This window comes from Patella vulgata, chromosome 9, assembly GCF_932274485.2.
Source record: "Patella vulgata chromosome 9, xgPatVulg1.2, whole genome shotgun sequence".
Lineage (NCBI taxonomy): Eukaryota > Metazoa > Mollusca > Gastropoda > Patellidae > Patella > Patella vulgata.
Window position 1 is genome coordinate 17495937 of NC_065887.2, and position 16822 is coordinate 17512758.

The 16822-nt window shown below is 34.2% G+C and overlaps 1 protein-coding gene across 1 annotated transcript; it reads left to right on the forward strand.

Annotated features, from left to right (window-relative positions):
* Window positions 1-2697: 2697 nt before the first annotated feature.
* Window positions 2698-15834, forward strand: LOC126831501 (uncharacterized). Its single transcript, XM_050562024.2, has 7 exons — window positions 2698-2965; window positions 6756-6917; window positions 7907-8049; window positions 8506-8618; window positions 8994-9161; window positions 10144-10258; window positions 10951-15834. Exons 2-7 carry the CDS (start codon window positions 6769-6771, stop codon window positions 11907-11909), a joined length of 1647 nt encoding a protein of 548 aa, XP_050417981.1. The 5' UTR covers window positions 2698-2965; window positions 6756-6768; the 3' UTR covers window positions 11910-15834.
* The last annotated feature ends 988 nt before the right edge of the window (window positions 15835-16822 follow it).

The window sequence follows — 16822 nt, forward strand, 5'->3', positions numbered from 1 at the left end:
AAATTAATCGGAGACATTTTGTTGAAAAATTAGTCGGTGATATTTTGTTAAAATGTTAATCAAGGACATTTTGTTAAATTGTTAATCAAGGACATTTTGTTAAAATTTTAATCGAAGGCATTTTGTTAAAATTTTAATCGAGGACATTTTGTTAAAATGTTAATCGAGGACATTTTGTTCAAGTTGCTGATGCTATGCGTAAAGTTAATTCAGTACTTTCTTTAGTGCAATACTAATCCGTATAATTTACCCTACTCCTTTATTTGCTTGTTGAATTGTTGTTGAATTTGTTTACTTGTTATTCTGGTGTTAAGTTTGTTTACTTGTTATTCTGGTGTTAAGTTTGTTTACTTGTTATTCTGGTGTTGAGTTCATTTGTTATTCTGATAAATAAAAATTGTTGAAACTCATTTCGGATTTCGGTTTGTTTTTTATGGAGCGAAACGATTGTCAACATAACATTATAGCAACTGTGATAATATGACCGTATATTTTACACAATTAACACCCTTCATAAAAAATAATTCAAGCTGATAATTTATTGAACATCTTTTAGAGAATTTTAGGTCATAACAGGGCTATTTCTTTTGTTGATCAAATGAGTTTGACTTTTTCAAAACACACGCGTTACTGTATACTTCTCAATCTTTAGATTTAAATTTTTCAACTTTTTTACATCATGACCCAAGTTTACTGCTAACAAGTCTTGTGATTTTGTTGTGAAGGCTACTCATAGTTGTAGTGGAATGGGCTTGAGGCTGTGGTTCCGCACCCCTCTCCCCAACAGAATATCCCACAATTCTCCTCTATTCCAATGTACGTAACTCCAGTACGCACTGCACCGAGCAATATAAATAATTTCCATTTTATCCTAATTATAATTTAATGTGCGTGAATAGTTCAACCGAAACTTTATAATTTATATAGCTTTTATTTTGAAAGAATCAAAATAATAAAATCAAAGGAAAACAAAGGATGTGGCGAAACGCCAACATATCCTTTAGAAACTGTCGAATGAATAGACTAGGTAAAGCATAGATCGGACTTATTATTAGTCATACATCGGGTGTGAATATTAAGCCAAGCATATAGCTTACTGGAGCGCAATATCAAAGTGAGTGTTATCACCGACACGACGGACGAGGACAATATTAGAAAGGACCGGTGTACAGGTATATTTGTTCCCCCGTTATTTGTATCCTACCTCTAATGGATAACATGTCGCACGTACGAACCAGTTTGCTATCATAGATAAATAACCACATACAGTCCTAGACGACCGAAGTCGTATACAGCCACATACAACACCAAATCGAATGATATGAATGTGTCGAATATTATGTAGCCAATTTTTAGTCTTTAACTCAATATCATCCAAAGTCTTCGGCATTGAAAACACGAATTATTTGTCAATTTAAATCAACAATGATCTTACCTGGAAAAGATGGGCTTCTGATATCCAATTTTTAAGAAAATATAAACATTTTACCTTTGGTACACGAATCGTGTAACATAATGCGTTTCAGCGCCATTTGTAAAAAGGGACTCGAAAAATGAGGCTAGACATATTCCACAAGTCATGTCAAACGGTGACGTCATATCTGGAGAGCATGCACAATAAATACTATCGGTGTAGACTGGAATAACCAGACGCTAGAGATTGTCATTCGATTGAGACTTCTGGCGTATTTCGCCCAACATAACTGATTTGAAGTTAGAGTAAAAACGGAAACGATTGAATGTAAATCAGTTTATATACATTCATATTACATAAGCGTTGCGACCCATTTCTGTCAATTTCTAGGTCCCAAATATTAGTGATTTAGCTCCTTTAAATGATCTCAGTTTTCCTACTTATTGTCAGTAGAATATTGAATATGTAATACTATGGCACATTTTTGAACTTGTCATCTATGCTACTGACCTACGAACTTCAAACATGCTGCACTTCCAAATTGTTTAGCTTTATCGTGGAGCACCTTTGTGTTAAAATGTATCACTCAATTTTGAAAATTCATTAGAAATCGAATTTTACCAGATTAGGTCGAAATAAATAAGAAAAGAAGAAGATCCTATTTTTGTAGGTTTGGTCCAGAAAAGCCAGTCTCTACTCAGACATTAGAAAACTTGTCTGTGTGAACTAATATAATATACACTTCAAATGTCGCATATTATAGCTTAGCTGCCGAATTATACTTCAATAATCAAAACCCACGTTCCGTTTTAAATATCGCACGAATTCGGTCTTCAATCAGGAATTGAACCCTCCCCTCACAAAAACAAAAATGGCATGACAGTACCAAAAAAGGGGTTTAAGAATGCGAACTCATTAACATATCCTATGACACGGAAATACTAACAATTAGATATTATACAAAAATAATAACATAAGTGGTGCGTATTCATACGACTGAACCGCCAGTTTAGTGAAGATTAAATTTTGTTTTACAAAAAGGCGTAAAGTTAAAACAGATACATTTATGTCTAAGGTGTTTGTTCATACGGCTTAAACGCCGATATGCTGGACATTATATCATGTAACAGGCGAAAAAGAAACAGCTTGTTGATACTATTGAACTGCCAGGACGAAAGGCGATTTTATTTAATAGGTCGGAGATTTAATAGCTTTGAGGTTGTTCATAATCAACGTGGGGCAGGTTTTATTTAATGGAACAATATTACTTTCAGGACGGTTATTGGTGTCGAACTGCCAATGTGCACAGGTAAACGTGTAATTTTACGCGTAGGGCAAAATAACAGAGGTAGCCAAAACCAACGGTGTGACATAATACCTGAAGAATGTGACCTAGTTTATCTATTAAACTTACCTGTAACGTCGCAAATGAATATACATATAATGGCCGTTATAGGAAATTTTAAGCTGGTCTTGTGGTTAAAAAAACTGAATTAAAAGGATGTAAAAGAGGAACTTATTTACTGAATTATAACTGAGAATTAAATCGAGGTAAAAATCTTTGATTTGTTATTTTGAATATGGTCGACACTAACCGTACAAAAATATCACCGATATTTCTTTCTCGTTTGAATTTGTTCGATTGTTAACAACAAAAATATGGCCGATTATATTACCGGTAGCTTATAATATGTCGCAATTCACAAAAAGTTATATTGTCCAGTAATATATCATACTTTTTGAAGAACACTGGAGGAGAATAAAAATAAATGTATTTGAATTTTGAATTGTCACATTATTAATTGTAAGGGCCAAGATGATGGATGAGGACAGAGATGAATTAGGTTATTTTGGACATTTTTAACAGAGGTTTTCTTATTTTAACGCACCTGTGTAGCTGGTTTTGTGGTGAATCCAGACATATTAATGAAATGGCTAGTATGGTCTATCTTTATTGAAATTGGGTCAGACTACATTTTAAAATGGCTAGACCTTTTTGATGTGGGTCCAAAATAGAATTGTCTTATTCCTTGCTTTTTATGTTTTGATTTGTTTTGCGGGATTTTAAGTCGGTCTTAATTGAAAATTGTACATCTACTTCTGAAATGAAATAAAAGGAAAGGGGGTTATTAATTTCCTACTTTCGGCACCAACCAGACTATGAGGGATATTTGGCATTGTTTTTGGATGGCTGAATGGTTAGCGTGTGCGCGCTGTATCATAAAGTCTGTCATTGAGTCGACTGGCGTGGTTTCGAATCCCCGGTTGTCCGTGACAAGGAGTAGGGTCGCCTGTCCAACCTCGTGGGTTTTCTCCGGGTCCTCCGGTTTCCTCCCACTGCTAAAGACCCCTACGCGCAAGAGAATTATGTAAATAAAATTAAACCATATGTTAGTCCCGAAATGACCTAGTTTGTGTCGAGTGGACATTAAACCCCATTTCTCTCTCTCTCTCTTGGCATTGTTTGCTTATCTGACTAATTTTTTAGGTGGCCCTTTTTTCACAAAGATGATATCAGAAATGGAAAATCTCTTTGAGAAAACAATGGTGTGATGCTTGTGGGGCGAAGCGTGCATTTTTCAATCCCAAGTTAATGGGCACTAACCCTAACCCATAATCCACATACAAACCTAAGACTAAAAGGGGGAAAATGGAGAGCCTGTACTGATATTTTGCCCGGACAGCAACACTACAGCCAACTCTTATTTCGAATTCCAACTGTCAATAGTTCTTTTACATGCAGCCACGAGTATACACTGTTCCTTGTCACTGCTGACAAGGGTCTCTGCCAACACTGTGAGCGAACCTGTGACCTCTTGGTTAGCGTGCCAGTGTCTTACTTACTGAGCCACATTGATTCAACAGCTGCATCTATTATATATAGTATATTGAATATTGAATATCAAACTCTACTTGTACATTGTATATATTCTTTGAAATTTATTTAAATGAGTCTTTATTTTGATTTCTGGGGGGGGGGGGGATTGGGGGTTGGATGGCCGAATGGTTAGCACGTGCGCGCTTTATCATAGGTCTGTCATTGAGTCAACTGGCGGGGTTTCGATTCCCCAGTTATAATTGACAAGGAGTAGGGTTGCCTGTCCAACCTCACGTGTTTTCTCTGGATCCTCCGGTTTCCTCCCACTGCTAAAGACCCCCACACGCAAGCGAATTATTGAAATATAATTAAACCATGTGTTAGTCCCAAAATGACCTAGTTTGTGTCGAGTGGACTTAAACTCTCTCTTTTTGATTTCTGTCCATATTATTGTGTTGCAGTTTTATTAAAGTATTGCATTCTTTGAATCTCTTATGGTTTTACTAGTGTTTTCCAATTGTTTATTGCTCAGTTTAGGTGTAAATTGAAATCTCTGATTTAAAAATAAACGGTTCATACAGTAGGTCCTAACTTATTTGGTGGCTATTTTGATATGAATAATAAGACCAGCCTGTCTGTGTCGAAATATGTGTTAAATTCTTTTGTATCAAATACTGAGTTTTATATCATTTATTAGTTATCATAGATATCCATATTCCTTAACCTGAAGTGATAACATGAATTGACCTATTCTTCATAATAATGGTGAGATGTGTAATGCTTGGTGGGTGGTGGGATAGTGTAGGATTTGGGTTGGGATTGTACATTATGACATATTAAAAATTGGGAATATTTATATTCATGAGTGATACTTTTAATTTGACAATTTCTTTATTGGCGATTGTTGGTATCCATCAATCCAGCGAAAATTGTCTTCTTTAACTGACAAATACTAATCTGGACAAAATAGCACCAAATCTGCATACAGGATCGAAGGTCAGAGATTCTGGAAGAACAGCCATTACCCTTTATTCGAATGTTCAAATACAGTATGCAGAATACAATGTTGACTGTTGAACCAAGATCATTGCATGAACTTAAACATAAACAGTCAGAAAGCCAGTTACCATAATAGAAAATGGATATTTTTTTTTCTGTCCAGGCTAATATTGTTTGTATTCAAATCAGAGCAAATTTAGCCTTGAGCGATTGAGACTAGACAATTACTGGTAAAAACATATACAACATGTACCAAAGTTGAAATGAAATGGGGTTTATGTCCTCTACCCTCCACCCAGTACCGCTGAGCCATCTTATTCAATGAGCCACCATGACTCCCCAATTTCTATTTACTGCAATATACGTGATGGGAATGGTTGACAGATTCTTAAAAGTCTGGCCTACATAAATTCTTTAAAGAATATTTAAAATAATTGCATTGTTGTACATGTAGATACATCTACCTGCAATGGACTTCTTATAGTCTATTTTTTTTATGTTGTTTTGAATACAGCAATCAATCAGAAGTTTACAAGATGAAAAGAATTTGCAAAATTTGAATATCGCAATTATCATAACTGATGATCTTGTTGGTGAATGAATTACTAATTATTTGCTAAGTTTCTTTTTCACCTGATTAAATGTGGAATGTTTGTGGAATGCAGAAGTAATTATAAACATGAAATTGACCTTCAAATAAACCTTTAAAAATAAAAAATAAATTTTTTTCTCAACTCACAAATGTGCAGCTTTGTACATATATGTCATAACCAAAATTTAAACCTGACTTTAAATAAATTTTAAAACAAGAGCCAGTCATCTCTCCAGTTTGAGGCAATTCAGTAGATTTAAAGATACGTTGTGTAAGATTTAGATAAAGAGCTAGCCATTCTTGCTATAATACATGTAGTTCAAAAATAGATAATGTAAAATTAATAATTTGAAAATTTCATTCAAATTACTCTATTGCGAGCGAAGATATTAGCTATTGAAGGTTTGACAAGACGTGTGCCATAATTTCAACCACCTTACTAGTTGATCGAAGCTAAGTCTCGCTCCTCCATTTTTAGCTTAAATCAAAATATCGTTGAACTCTTCTAATCTATTTAATATCAGAGAAATCCGATGCCATCGAGAGTTGATTATGGCCTGGATAAGTTAATTAATGTCTAATTAATAATTAATTAATTTAGAAAACATTTCAGACCTAAAGAAAGACCTACAATAGGCATGCAGATTTAGCTCTTGCATAATGTATGTTTAACAAATGAAGATCAAATAGATGTTTATTATGTGTTTGCAGCTTTGATTTTATTTTAATTTTCACATGCACATGTAGAAAGTATCTGGTCAAACCTCATGTGAACATTGAAGTCAATTTGTTAATAAGAGTATGTGTACATGCTTAGAATACTGGCAATATACATGTATATATTTCCCCCACCCCGCAAGACCTGATAAAAACAAAATGTTAAACTCCATTCTAATAGGTTTAAAAACAAATGTTATTATTTCTGTTTACAGGAATTCTATAATCATGGAGGGTTTTCCAACAGCCATATATTTAGCCAGCGAAGAAAGTGTTTTTCATAATCAAGGTGTTTTATTTCATTTGGTGCGTCCAACAAAGAAAGGGGATGGAGTGGAATCCGCTGCTGGACTGGCTAATGTTATACCAAGAAAAAGGTAGGTGTACTATTCATGTACATGTATGACATATATCTATGATAAGATATGAAGATATAAATAACTTTTTTGAACAATGTGTAAATATATTTAGTAAATGCACAATGACAGGATACTATCTGTGTAAGCGTTAGTCTCACCCTTTCATATTACTTAGTTAAGACATGTTCTCACTGATCTGGCTCTGTCCCACTGTGTTCTCATGTCTCTATCCTCCGTGTTTCCCATGTCTCTGTCCATTATGTTTTCCCATGTCTTTGCCAACCATATTCCCATGCATTGTATCTACCTTCCTCCCATAAATATATCTCACTAGGTTCCCATTTATCAGTCCTACTATATTCCCATTAATTTGTCTCCCTAGGTTCCTGCTTATCAGCCCTACTATATTCCCATTAATTTGTCTCACTAGGTTCTTGGTTATCAGCCCTACTACGTGACAAGGATTAGGGTCGCCTGTCCAACCTCGTGGGTTTTCTACGGGTCCTCCGGTTTCCTCCCACTGCTTAAGACCCCTACGCGCAAGTGAATTATTGAAATAAAATTAAACCATATGTTAGTCCCGAAATGACCTAGTTTGTGTCGAGTGGACGTTAAACCCCATTTCTCTTTCTCTTATCAGCCCTACTATATTCCCATTTATCTGCCGTACTAGTATTACCCATGTACACCATATTCATGTGTGTCAGTCTCACAATGTTCCCCATAAGATGAATGTTCCCATGCTAGTGTGAACATATTACTAAGTGTCATTCTCACCATTCTTAATTTAAAAATGGTTAAATCTTAACAGAAGGGAAAACAAATATATATCTATATTTTAAGTGTACATTTGTACTTTAAAGAAAAATGCCTTGGAAAAACTTTTAAAAAAAGATGATTTTGAGTTTTGTCAATCTGTCATGGGAATGTCATCATACATGTAGTCTATTCTCTGTCCATCTCTTGGAAATCTGAATCATTTTAACAATTGTTTCTATTGATTAAAGGATATATCGTATGGAAACTGTTGAGGAGTTAGATCTGTTTAAAAATGAATTATTAAAAAGACCATTAGTGCTACAACCAACATCAGAAAGTGGTGAAGGTTTTGGATACGGGGACACAGGATGTGGTTTATGTATAAATACTGGTAAGTACATGGTAATAAATACATGTGGCTTATTTCTACATTCCTTAAAATATATCCTGGTTTGTGAGCCAGGACCTTACTAAGTCATTAGATGAGCCCTGTCTGATCCACCCACTAGGTTGCCTACAAATTGAAAGTTTGCTTATTGCTAATTAGAAGATTGGGTTGTCCCTTCTCAACAGAAGTACTAACAAACTTCTGTAGAATAAAATATTTTTTATTGTATGATTTGAGAAAAGGTTGTTAGCTGGAGCTACAAGCATACATGTTCAATGGTTTGTCCACACATTGCTACTCTTTCAAAAAAGTGTTTTGCATAGATGTGATCCACCTAAACAAGTTTCTAAAATCAGGATACAATCTTTCAACTTTGCATAGATGATATACAATGTACATGTATATGTGTTCTTCTGTTTCTAAAAATTTATAGACCTTTTTCTCTTTTAAAAATTTCAGTAAACTGGGTTCTTTTGATAAATCAAACACATCCAAAGATACTAGGAAGAATACAAATGGGTGTTGATGCTGCCAAAGCTGCTATGAATAGAGAAGAGCCTTTTCTATTACGGGTAAGATCATATACATGTTACAAAAATTAGTACAGAAACTTATCATGTATTACACTGTATTTATTAGGTTTATTACATTACATGTGCTTTTTATTATATACCCATTATACGTTTTATTATTACATTACATATAAATTCTGTTTATATTTTATTATTACATAATAAATTAAACGTTTTACATGACATAACAAAATTCCATTAGTTGGTTTAAGTAGTTAAATATATGTAGCTTTTCATTATGAAATGGCAAAGAATTGACATGTTTTGATTATTCAAACACAACAACACTGCCAAATTTATTAAAGAAACAATTGTACGTAAATCAACTGACTGATTTATTTCAATATATTTAATGTCTTCCTTCTTTTTTCTTAGTTTAAATTTGGATCCTTGCTGGAAAGAATGCATTATGACGTGTTTAAGGATGGCTTGGACTTGGACGATGTTATACAACTGATTCACTCAAAATTACGCTACGCTAATTGGCAATATGGAGAATTGATTGTTCGTTATCCTGGACCTAAGGACACTGGTAAACGAAAGGTATTTTAATTTAACTACTTTGATTAATTTAAAAAGATATCATTGTTCGTTTGGTCTACACATGGTAACTTATTGATGAAAGACAATAATCAAATGACAATTAAAGTCTGAACGTCATTTGTGAGTTTGATGAATCCTATCCATTTTTGTGAAAGTTGAATTTCTATAAGGAATATCAGTCCCAAAATTGTTCAGATGCATCTGCTGCAAACAATATAAATAGGATAAGGATACAAAATTATCACCACAGATAATATTTAGATAGGCCACCTTTTAATTGGGAAGCCATGGTGGCTAAGTGAGTAAGACACTGGCCCGCTAGCCGGGAGGTCACAAGTTCGCTCCCGGTGTTGGCAGAGAAAGTTCACTGAGATTTTCCAGCATGGTTTCCCCTTGTCAGTGGTGCAGGACGGAGGGCCTGATAACAGGTCCTGTGTACACATTGGAGCGCATGTAAAAAATCCCTTGGCAGTTGGAATTCGATACAACAGTAGGCCGTAGCGCCATTGCCAGAGCAAAATGTACCTCATAGCACACTATATGGTGTATGCCTGTCTTCATTAGCCCAGTAGGAGCAGAACAGTAGGATGTTTTATTTGAGTACATTTTACCTTATGTTAAACAGTGGATAATTTGAGCTTTTCCGAAAAATGCAGAAATGTTTTCATAATACTGTGCCACATCTGAAATAACTTGAATTACCCTTTAATTATGATTTAATATTAACGCAAGATACAATTTATTGACGCACAATTACTGAGTTTAATACTAAGCGACATTTCAATGAAGATACTCTCGTCTTTATCAAGCAGATGATTCAGATGTGAATGATATCTGTATCATTTGCTCAATAAAGATGAGAGTATCCTCGTCGAAACATCGCTTAATATTAAACTTGGTAATTGTTTATCCATAAAATTTTACCATGAGTTAATATGTTCACTTACTAAATGCCTATCAAAGAAAATGATATTTTTTACAGACAGGAGTGATGGATATACAGTTTCAGTTTGAGGATATAGATGTGGATGAAATTGAAGTAAAAGCACCTTTGCCTTATGCCCCACCTAGACCTTCAAATTATCCAGTACAAGGAGGTACAAGAGATTTCAAACTTTAATCTATCATGATAATATACATGTATCAACACACAGGGATGGATTGAGGGCTGAGTTCCCAGATCCTGGCCCTGTGAGAGGTTCCCACTTTACAAGGAGATCCTACGGTATTGCTCCATCTGGGCATGATTTTTAAAAAAAAAAAAATAAATTGACTGTAAATGAGGATTCTATACATGTATATTGGGATGTTTCTAGTTATGCACCAATTTCGTTTTTGGCAATCTTACCAATTCATCAAAAACAACGTAAATTCAAGACAAGAAAGCACCCCCAAACTATGTGTTAACATTAACTTCTTTAGGAGCCACTGATGCTAACATACGCATAGGCTCCTTCTCAGTCTATTCCTGTCAATTGCCCCCAACTGTTATGCATCTTGTTGTTGTTCTTCAGTTCGACACGAAGTACAATGTTTAACTTGGAGAATTGCATATCGATTGACAGAATTCAAATTTCGATAATATCTCAGAATTCCAGGAGGGCATGCTTAGTTCCTTGTCTTACGTGTTTCATGTTTAAAAGTTACATTAGAATTTAAACCTTTAGCACTTACACCCCAAACTGCCCTGTCAGTGCATAGCTGTGGTACATGCAAAATGGTGCTTTGTTCGATCAATGCCATTGGTTGATATTTATATTAAATGCATTCTCATTTCTTTCATTTTTAGATGAAATTCGCGATGTTTTACCCGGATGGACAGTGAATGAAGTAACGCCATTAGAAAATATTGGTGAAACGGCACCGCAGAGTAATTACAGTTACGCACAAGCTGGGCGTCTCTATGAAAGTTTCCGCAGGAAAAAACGACAAAAGCCACAAAAACCTGGAGATAATTTTCATTCAAGTACGCGGGAAGGATTTGAAAATGCAATTGAATTGGATGAAGTATCCCCGTCTGTAATGGGTGGTGGTATGGCTGCACCGCCTTCTCCACGAGGTGCTTCAGGATATTCTAATTCTTATGGTGCTTCAGGATATAGTGAGTCCAATCATAATGCTAAATTACAACGAAATAATGAATATACCAACAACCGTAGAGGTGATAAAAGTTACAGAAATCCTCCACAACAAGAGAATGCTTCAAGTTTGTATCCCGACGTGCAGATTATGGGGAGAACCCACAATTTGTATGATAACAAAGACGCAGAATCATTCCAATCCCTTCGAATCAATGGGACAGAATCTGAACGGTCTTCCTACTCTACGGCAGCAAGCTCAGCAGGTGCTGATAGTGGTTACCATGGTAATGAAAGTGATGCTTACTACAAAGATAATCATCATAATATGGAGATACAACAAAAGGGTGCTTATAATGCTTCAGTTTCAACGCCACGTGAAAATCTTGGATTCCATCATGAAGATGATGGTGATGATATATTAACAAAACATAAGGAATTTGTTAATAAAATGTTACACAATAATTCTGGACTCAATCAGGGAAAACAACCAAGACCAAGAGAACATAACTCTAATGGTCATTTAAGAGGACCTCAGATACATAAAGGCAGCAGTAATGGACGTGCTCTTCGGGGTAATGACACTACTTATATACAAAGTGATCAGACACAACAATATCAACCCAGATTTCAATTTGGGAATGAAGAAATGAGTGAAAGCTTTATATAAAAAAAAAATATCTGCAAAGATATATACCACGTGTAAAATATTCAGAAAGTGCATAGTGTAATATTCATTATAATCGTTCCTTATTTTACGATAATTCCAGGAATGTGTATTATGGACTACAGTTTGTATATATTATATAGTATTTGATCATTCCATATTTTATGATAATTCCAGGAATGTGTCTTATAAAATATAGTATGTATATTATATAAACATTCCATTTTTATTTTAACTTTTAAGACGTCTTTTTGATTTCACCCTGAAACATTTTATGGGTGTTAAAATCTGCATTGTTGATTAAGGTCTAAGAACAATGATATTATTGATATGTACCTGGTATACATGTATGTGATCAGCTATAAATGAGACACATGTTTTACTCCTCATATTTCAAATCTTGAACAAAAGGAAAAAAGGAATTTGTTTTTAACATGTTTGTTGTTGTTCTAAAAAATGACTATATTTTTTTATTCCCCTAACATCCCATTTCAATTCCCTCATTTTGTATCTGTAATTTTATGTTATAGTTTACATGTATGCCAACTTCAAAACGGTATATCATGTCAAGTTTTTAAGATAGATGTAAATGTATTCGGTAGAAGAAAAGGGAATATTACATATACTTATTTCCTTTTATCCCCAACTGTATCACTGAGATTCGAGGAGAACGCTAGATCGGAGTCAGTCCTGCACATATGACATTACAGTAAGGGTTATGTTAGGACCTGCAGATTTCGCCAAAGTCGCGAGATGTAAACAGGGCTAGCGCTAACACTAACCCAGGACCAAGCCTAACCCTTACCCTAACACACAATCCAAATATGACGTCATATATGCAGGACCGTCTCCAATCTAACGTTCTCCGAGATCCGATCCTGCCTGCACTGTACAGCAATTCTTCCACCCCTCTGCTGTACTCTCAGTAAAGAACTGATTTGTCAGTCTTGGATTTTATGTCATACTAGCTGGACACCCGGCTTTGCATGTGGCCCAAGATCTGCCCAGTTCCCAAGATCTGTGACTTTAACTTTCATAAATCATGGCCTAAAACAGTCGCAGGGTCATGCTGGTTAATTTGATACCATATACGATATATGTGGGGGTGGATTGCGGCCAGGAAGTGTTATGGGCGAACATACATCTTTGGTTTTATTTATATAGATACATACTAATTTAAAGGTGTTTGAGAACTGAATTTAAATTTTTGATTGATGTGTCTCATTTAATCCGCTGTATTCCATGTGTATGTACATACTGATCTACATATATTCCATGTGTATGTACATACAGACCTACATTATATTCCATCTGTATGTACATATAGATCTATATCAGAGTAAACACCTGTAAGGTGTAAATATTGTTTTAGCTGAAATTTTATTTTATTTAACTACATACATGTATTTGTGGTTGTATTTTTAAACTTTATCCCAAATCAAAATTGTTATAATCATGTAAGTTACAGGGTAAATGATTGTGTGCTTCATTATCAGAATACATTCTGGTGTATCATGGTAATATACAATGCATTCTACACTTGCATCCAAAATTTACATGTAACTAACTATATCAAGATTGCTATGAAATATATATTTTTAATAAATTGTATATATTAATTTAGAACATCAATTGTAAATATTTTAAACCAGGGACCCTGTTCATAAAGAATATGTAAAGTGTTATGGGGTACTTAATCAGTAATATGTACAGTTGTACATGTTGTTAGATGTACAGCTGCAGTCACATGTACATGTATGTACCATACAGCTGTAGTAACATGTACATATCATACAGCTGCAGTCACATGTACATGTATGTACCATACAGTTGTAGTCACATGTTCATGTATGTACCATACAGCTGTAGTCACATGTACATTGGATGTGCTTTATGACAATTGTTATTCTGCTGAGATTTTTTAATCCCTATGCAAAAACCATTAAAAATACAATCTTCACCTCTGACAAATTGTGCTTTTAGGTTTTATTGGTTTATTTAGCCGCAGGAAAATGTAGTTTAAATTAATTTCTATCCACATGTTGTTAATGTGTCTGGATTTCCAAAATTCGAATTACAGAATTTACTTCACACACAAACATCGTAATTTGATATTTCTAGGCCATTATTATATACTGGTACCATGATTGTATGCCTCTATTGTGTCTTTGAATGTTAGGAAAATAAAACCAAAGTACCAATATATTATGTAGCTACATGTACCAACATAGACTGTAATATACGTCCATGGTACCAAGAAAGAAAATAAAACAATTTTACATATTTCGCATGTAAATAAAAACATTTACATGTACAGCTAAAACTTAAACAAAAAATAAATTTCAATTCAACAGAAGAAATCATTTAATTCAAGTAAATTGTATTGATATCATAAAATAAGTTCCTGTTTTAATGCAGGTTTGATCAATATTACATGTAGTTGGATTTTAAATAGTGAAAGGGTAATTCAGCGACATATATAGATCCTATTGGTCATAAATCTATTTTTATCTTTGTTTACTGTTTGGCTTAGCTTTTCATATAGCCTTATTTACATATATGAGTTTATATATACCTAGCCTGCTCTTGTCTGTAAAACTTTATAACCCAACATACCAAAGTCTCTATGCACCTTCTGTCCCGCCCCATGAACTTTCCATGACAAAGCTTATTGTCTTTTTATACAGGATTATAATCAAAGCAAATTCTTCTTATAATCCGTGCAATAAGATCTTGTTAATACTATAATTTGTAAATATTCACAATTAATAACAAAATTAGCTCATTAAATTTTCAATGTGTGTATAAATAAAGGGATTATAAGATTCTTCTGTTTATCTTGTGGCTTTGGACTTCCGGGTGGTATATGTTTGAACTACTGGTAATATATGTATTTTATTTTTACCAGAAATATGATAAAACATAAATAATTAAATTTGTACATATATATATCAAATTCTCAAACAATTACCGCTCACTGAACTTAAACCAAAGCCTTCCAAGCACCAAAGAGAATATCAACTAATATCCCTCTCCCTTTATTTAAAACCTACTCCATGAATTTTTAAATATGTAAATTTTTACTTCAAATGAACCACATGAATTTGTTTGAACCATTATCAAACATATTAACTGTCTGATTGTAAATTGCAGAAAAGTAGGAGGTTTATGCCCCATTTCAGTATTGGAAACAATGTAAAATATGAACCTTCATTTCCTATTTCATTTTATATAGTATTCTTAGAAATTATTTTAATATATACAGTAATGTATTTATGTTTTATAGGTGAACGTTTTAATAAATTCAGAGATGAATATTAGAGCTATATTTTCATTTCCTTTCTCAAATATATTCATTATTATAAAATGTAAAGACATCAAGACTTTAACCATTGTAAAAATAGGATCCATTCATTATGATGATGATTGTTCTTTCGCCTCTCAAGGAAAGTGTCTAGTTGTTTAGATGGTACAAAAAACGAGGTCCAGATGTGTACAGAAGGGCGTGCACATGGAAGAACACCTGTCATTTGGAATTTGATAAGAGTAAAACGTTAATCCCTATTTCATTTCTTTCACCTAGTTTAATGTGTTCTTTCAATATTGGTTGAAACAGCAAAATGAGAATTGGTGATTTTCTCGCTGTAACCCAGCGGGCTTATTTTTATTGCTTTTCAGACTGTGAGCAACATGGATATCATTCTCTTGTTAAAATTGTATTCTTGTTTACTAGATAAGGAATTTATGACACATTTAAAATCGCCTTCCTTGACAAATTTGTAAAAACTGTATACTTTTCCCTTAAAACTTTCACTGTTTATCAAGAATTTTTTTTTCTTCTTTGAATTGTAGGCCTAGGCTATATTTTGTAATTTATAATATTTTTTTTTATTGTTTTCCTCCATTAAACCATATCGTACTTTTTAAATACACTGTTTTGAGTTTTATATCATTTTAGACCCCTTCTAGCCCTATATATATACCATAACTGAAGATCTGGACATACGCGAGAATTACGAATCTAGGTATCTACATGTATCACAGACCAGGGTTTGGAAATCCAGTGTTGTGATTTGTTCGTATGATTAAAACTATGTGCACTTCAGAATCAGATCATAAGGAAGGTCATAGTGCGTGACCAGCAGCATATTAATTTTCATGGTCCTGAACCATATAATTAGTCTCGAAATTAATGACTAACTTGGCCGAGACTAATATAATAACGCTGAATCTTATATACGCTTTTGTGTTGTCAGGATGAAATAAACAAACCGCTGACAAACTCATCCTTGGTGTTCCATGCAAGCATTTCTGGGTTGCAGTGCTGACGGATGTCACAGGTAAATCATTAACTGATATGTAATCGAAGATATTATGAACGTTATTTTAAACATCGTCGCTGAAGAAGACTAAAGCTGGGAGTTATAACAAGGAAGGGTTTATACGACTGTGTCTGCCGCTGGTGGCATTATATCTGAGTCAGACGAGACGCCGAGCATGTTAGATTGGTGTAAGCTATAGGAAATTAGTTGAGAGGGCTGCATAGTTTTCTTACTTTCAATGGATCTAGTATGCTATCCTGATTTAAAATGGAACCTTTTGATCAATTAATATCGAGTGCCGGTTCCCACTGACTTGTTATGCGAATCGGTATAAATCGTTTAATCAAAGTATGGCTTCGATCTCAAACGGGTTTTGTTTAAAGTTGGCGGGTAAACTGTCTCGGCAAAATCATGTTTCTTTGATTAATCTCTTTAATTAAGCCATGGCCTCCCTAGTGATTTTCTTTATCTTTTTAACTATAGTGAGTGGATTAATCACCAATCACATTTAGACTTTTAATCTTACAGCGGTATCCTTCGTAAGGGATCAAGCTAATCTCCGCCGCCCACTTGATTGGATCGGTGATCAGATGA

Excerpts from the sequence above, each read along its gene's own strand:
- LOC126831501 (XM_050562024.2), top strand. The coding sequence starts at position 6,769 with ATGGAGGGTTTTCCAACAGCCATATATTTAGCCAGCGAAGAAAGTGTT. Across the intron at positions 9,162-10,143 it reads AGGACACTGGTAAACGAAAG|ACAGGAGTGATGGATATACA; the intron begins GTATTTTAATTT and ends TATTTTTTACAG. Across the intron at positions 10,259-10,950 it reads AAATTATCCAGTACAAGGAG|ATGAAATTCGCGATGTTTTA; the intron begins GTACAAGAGATT and ends TTTCATTTTTAG.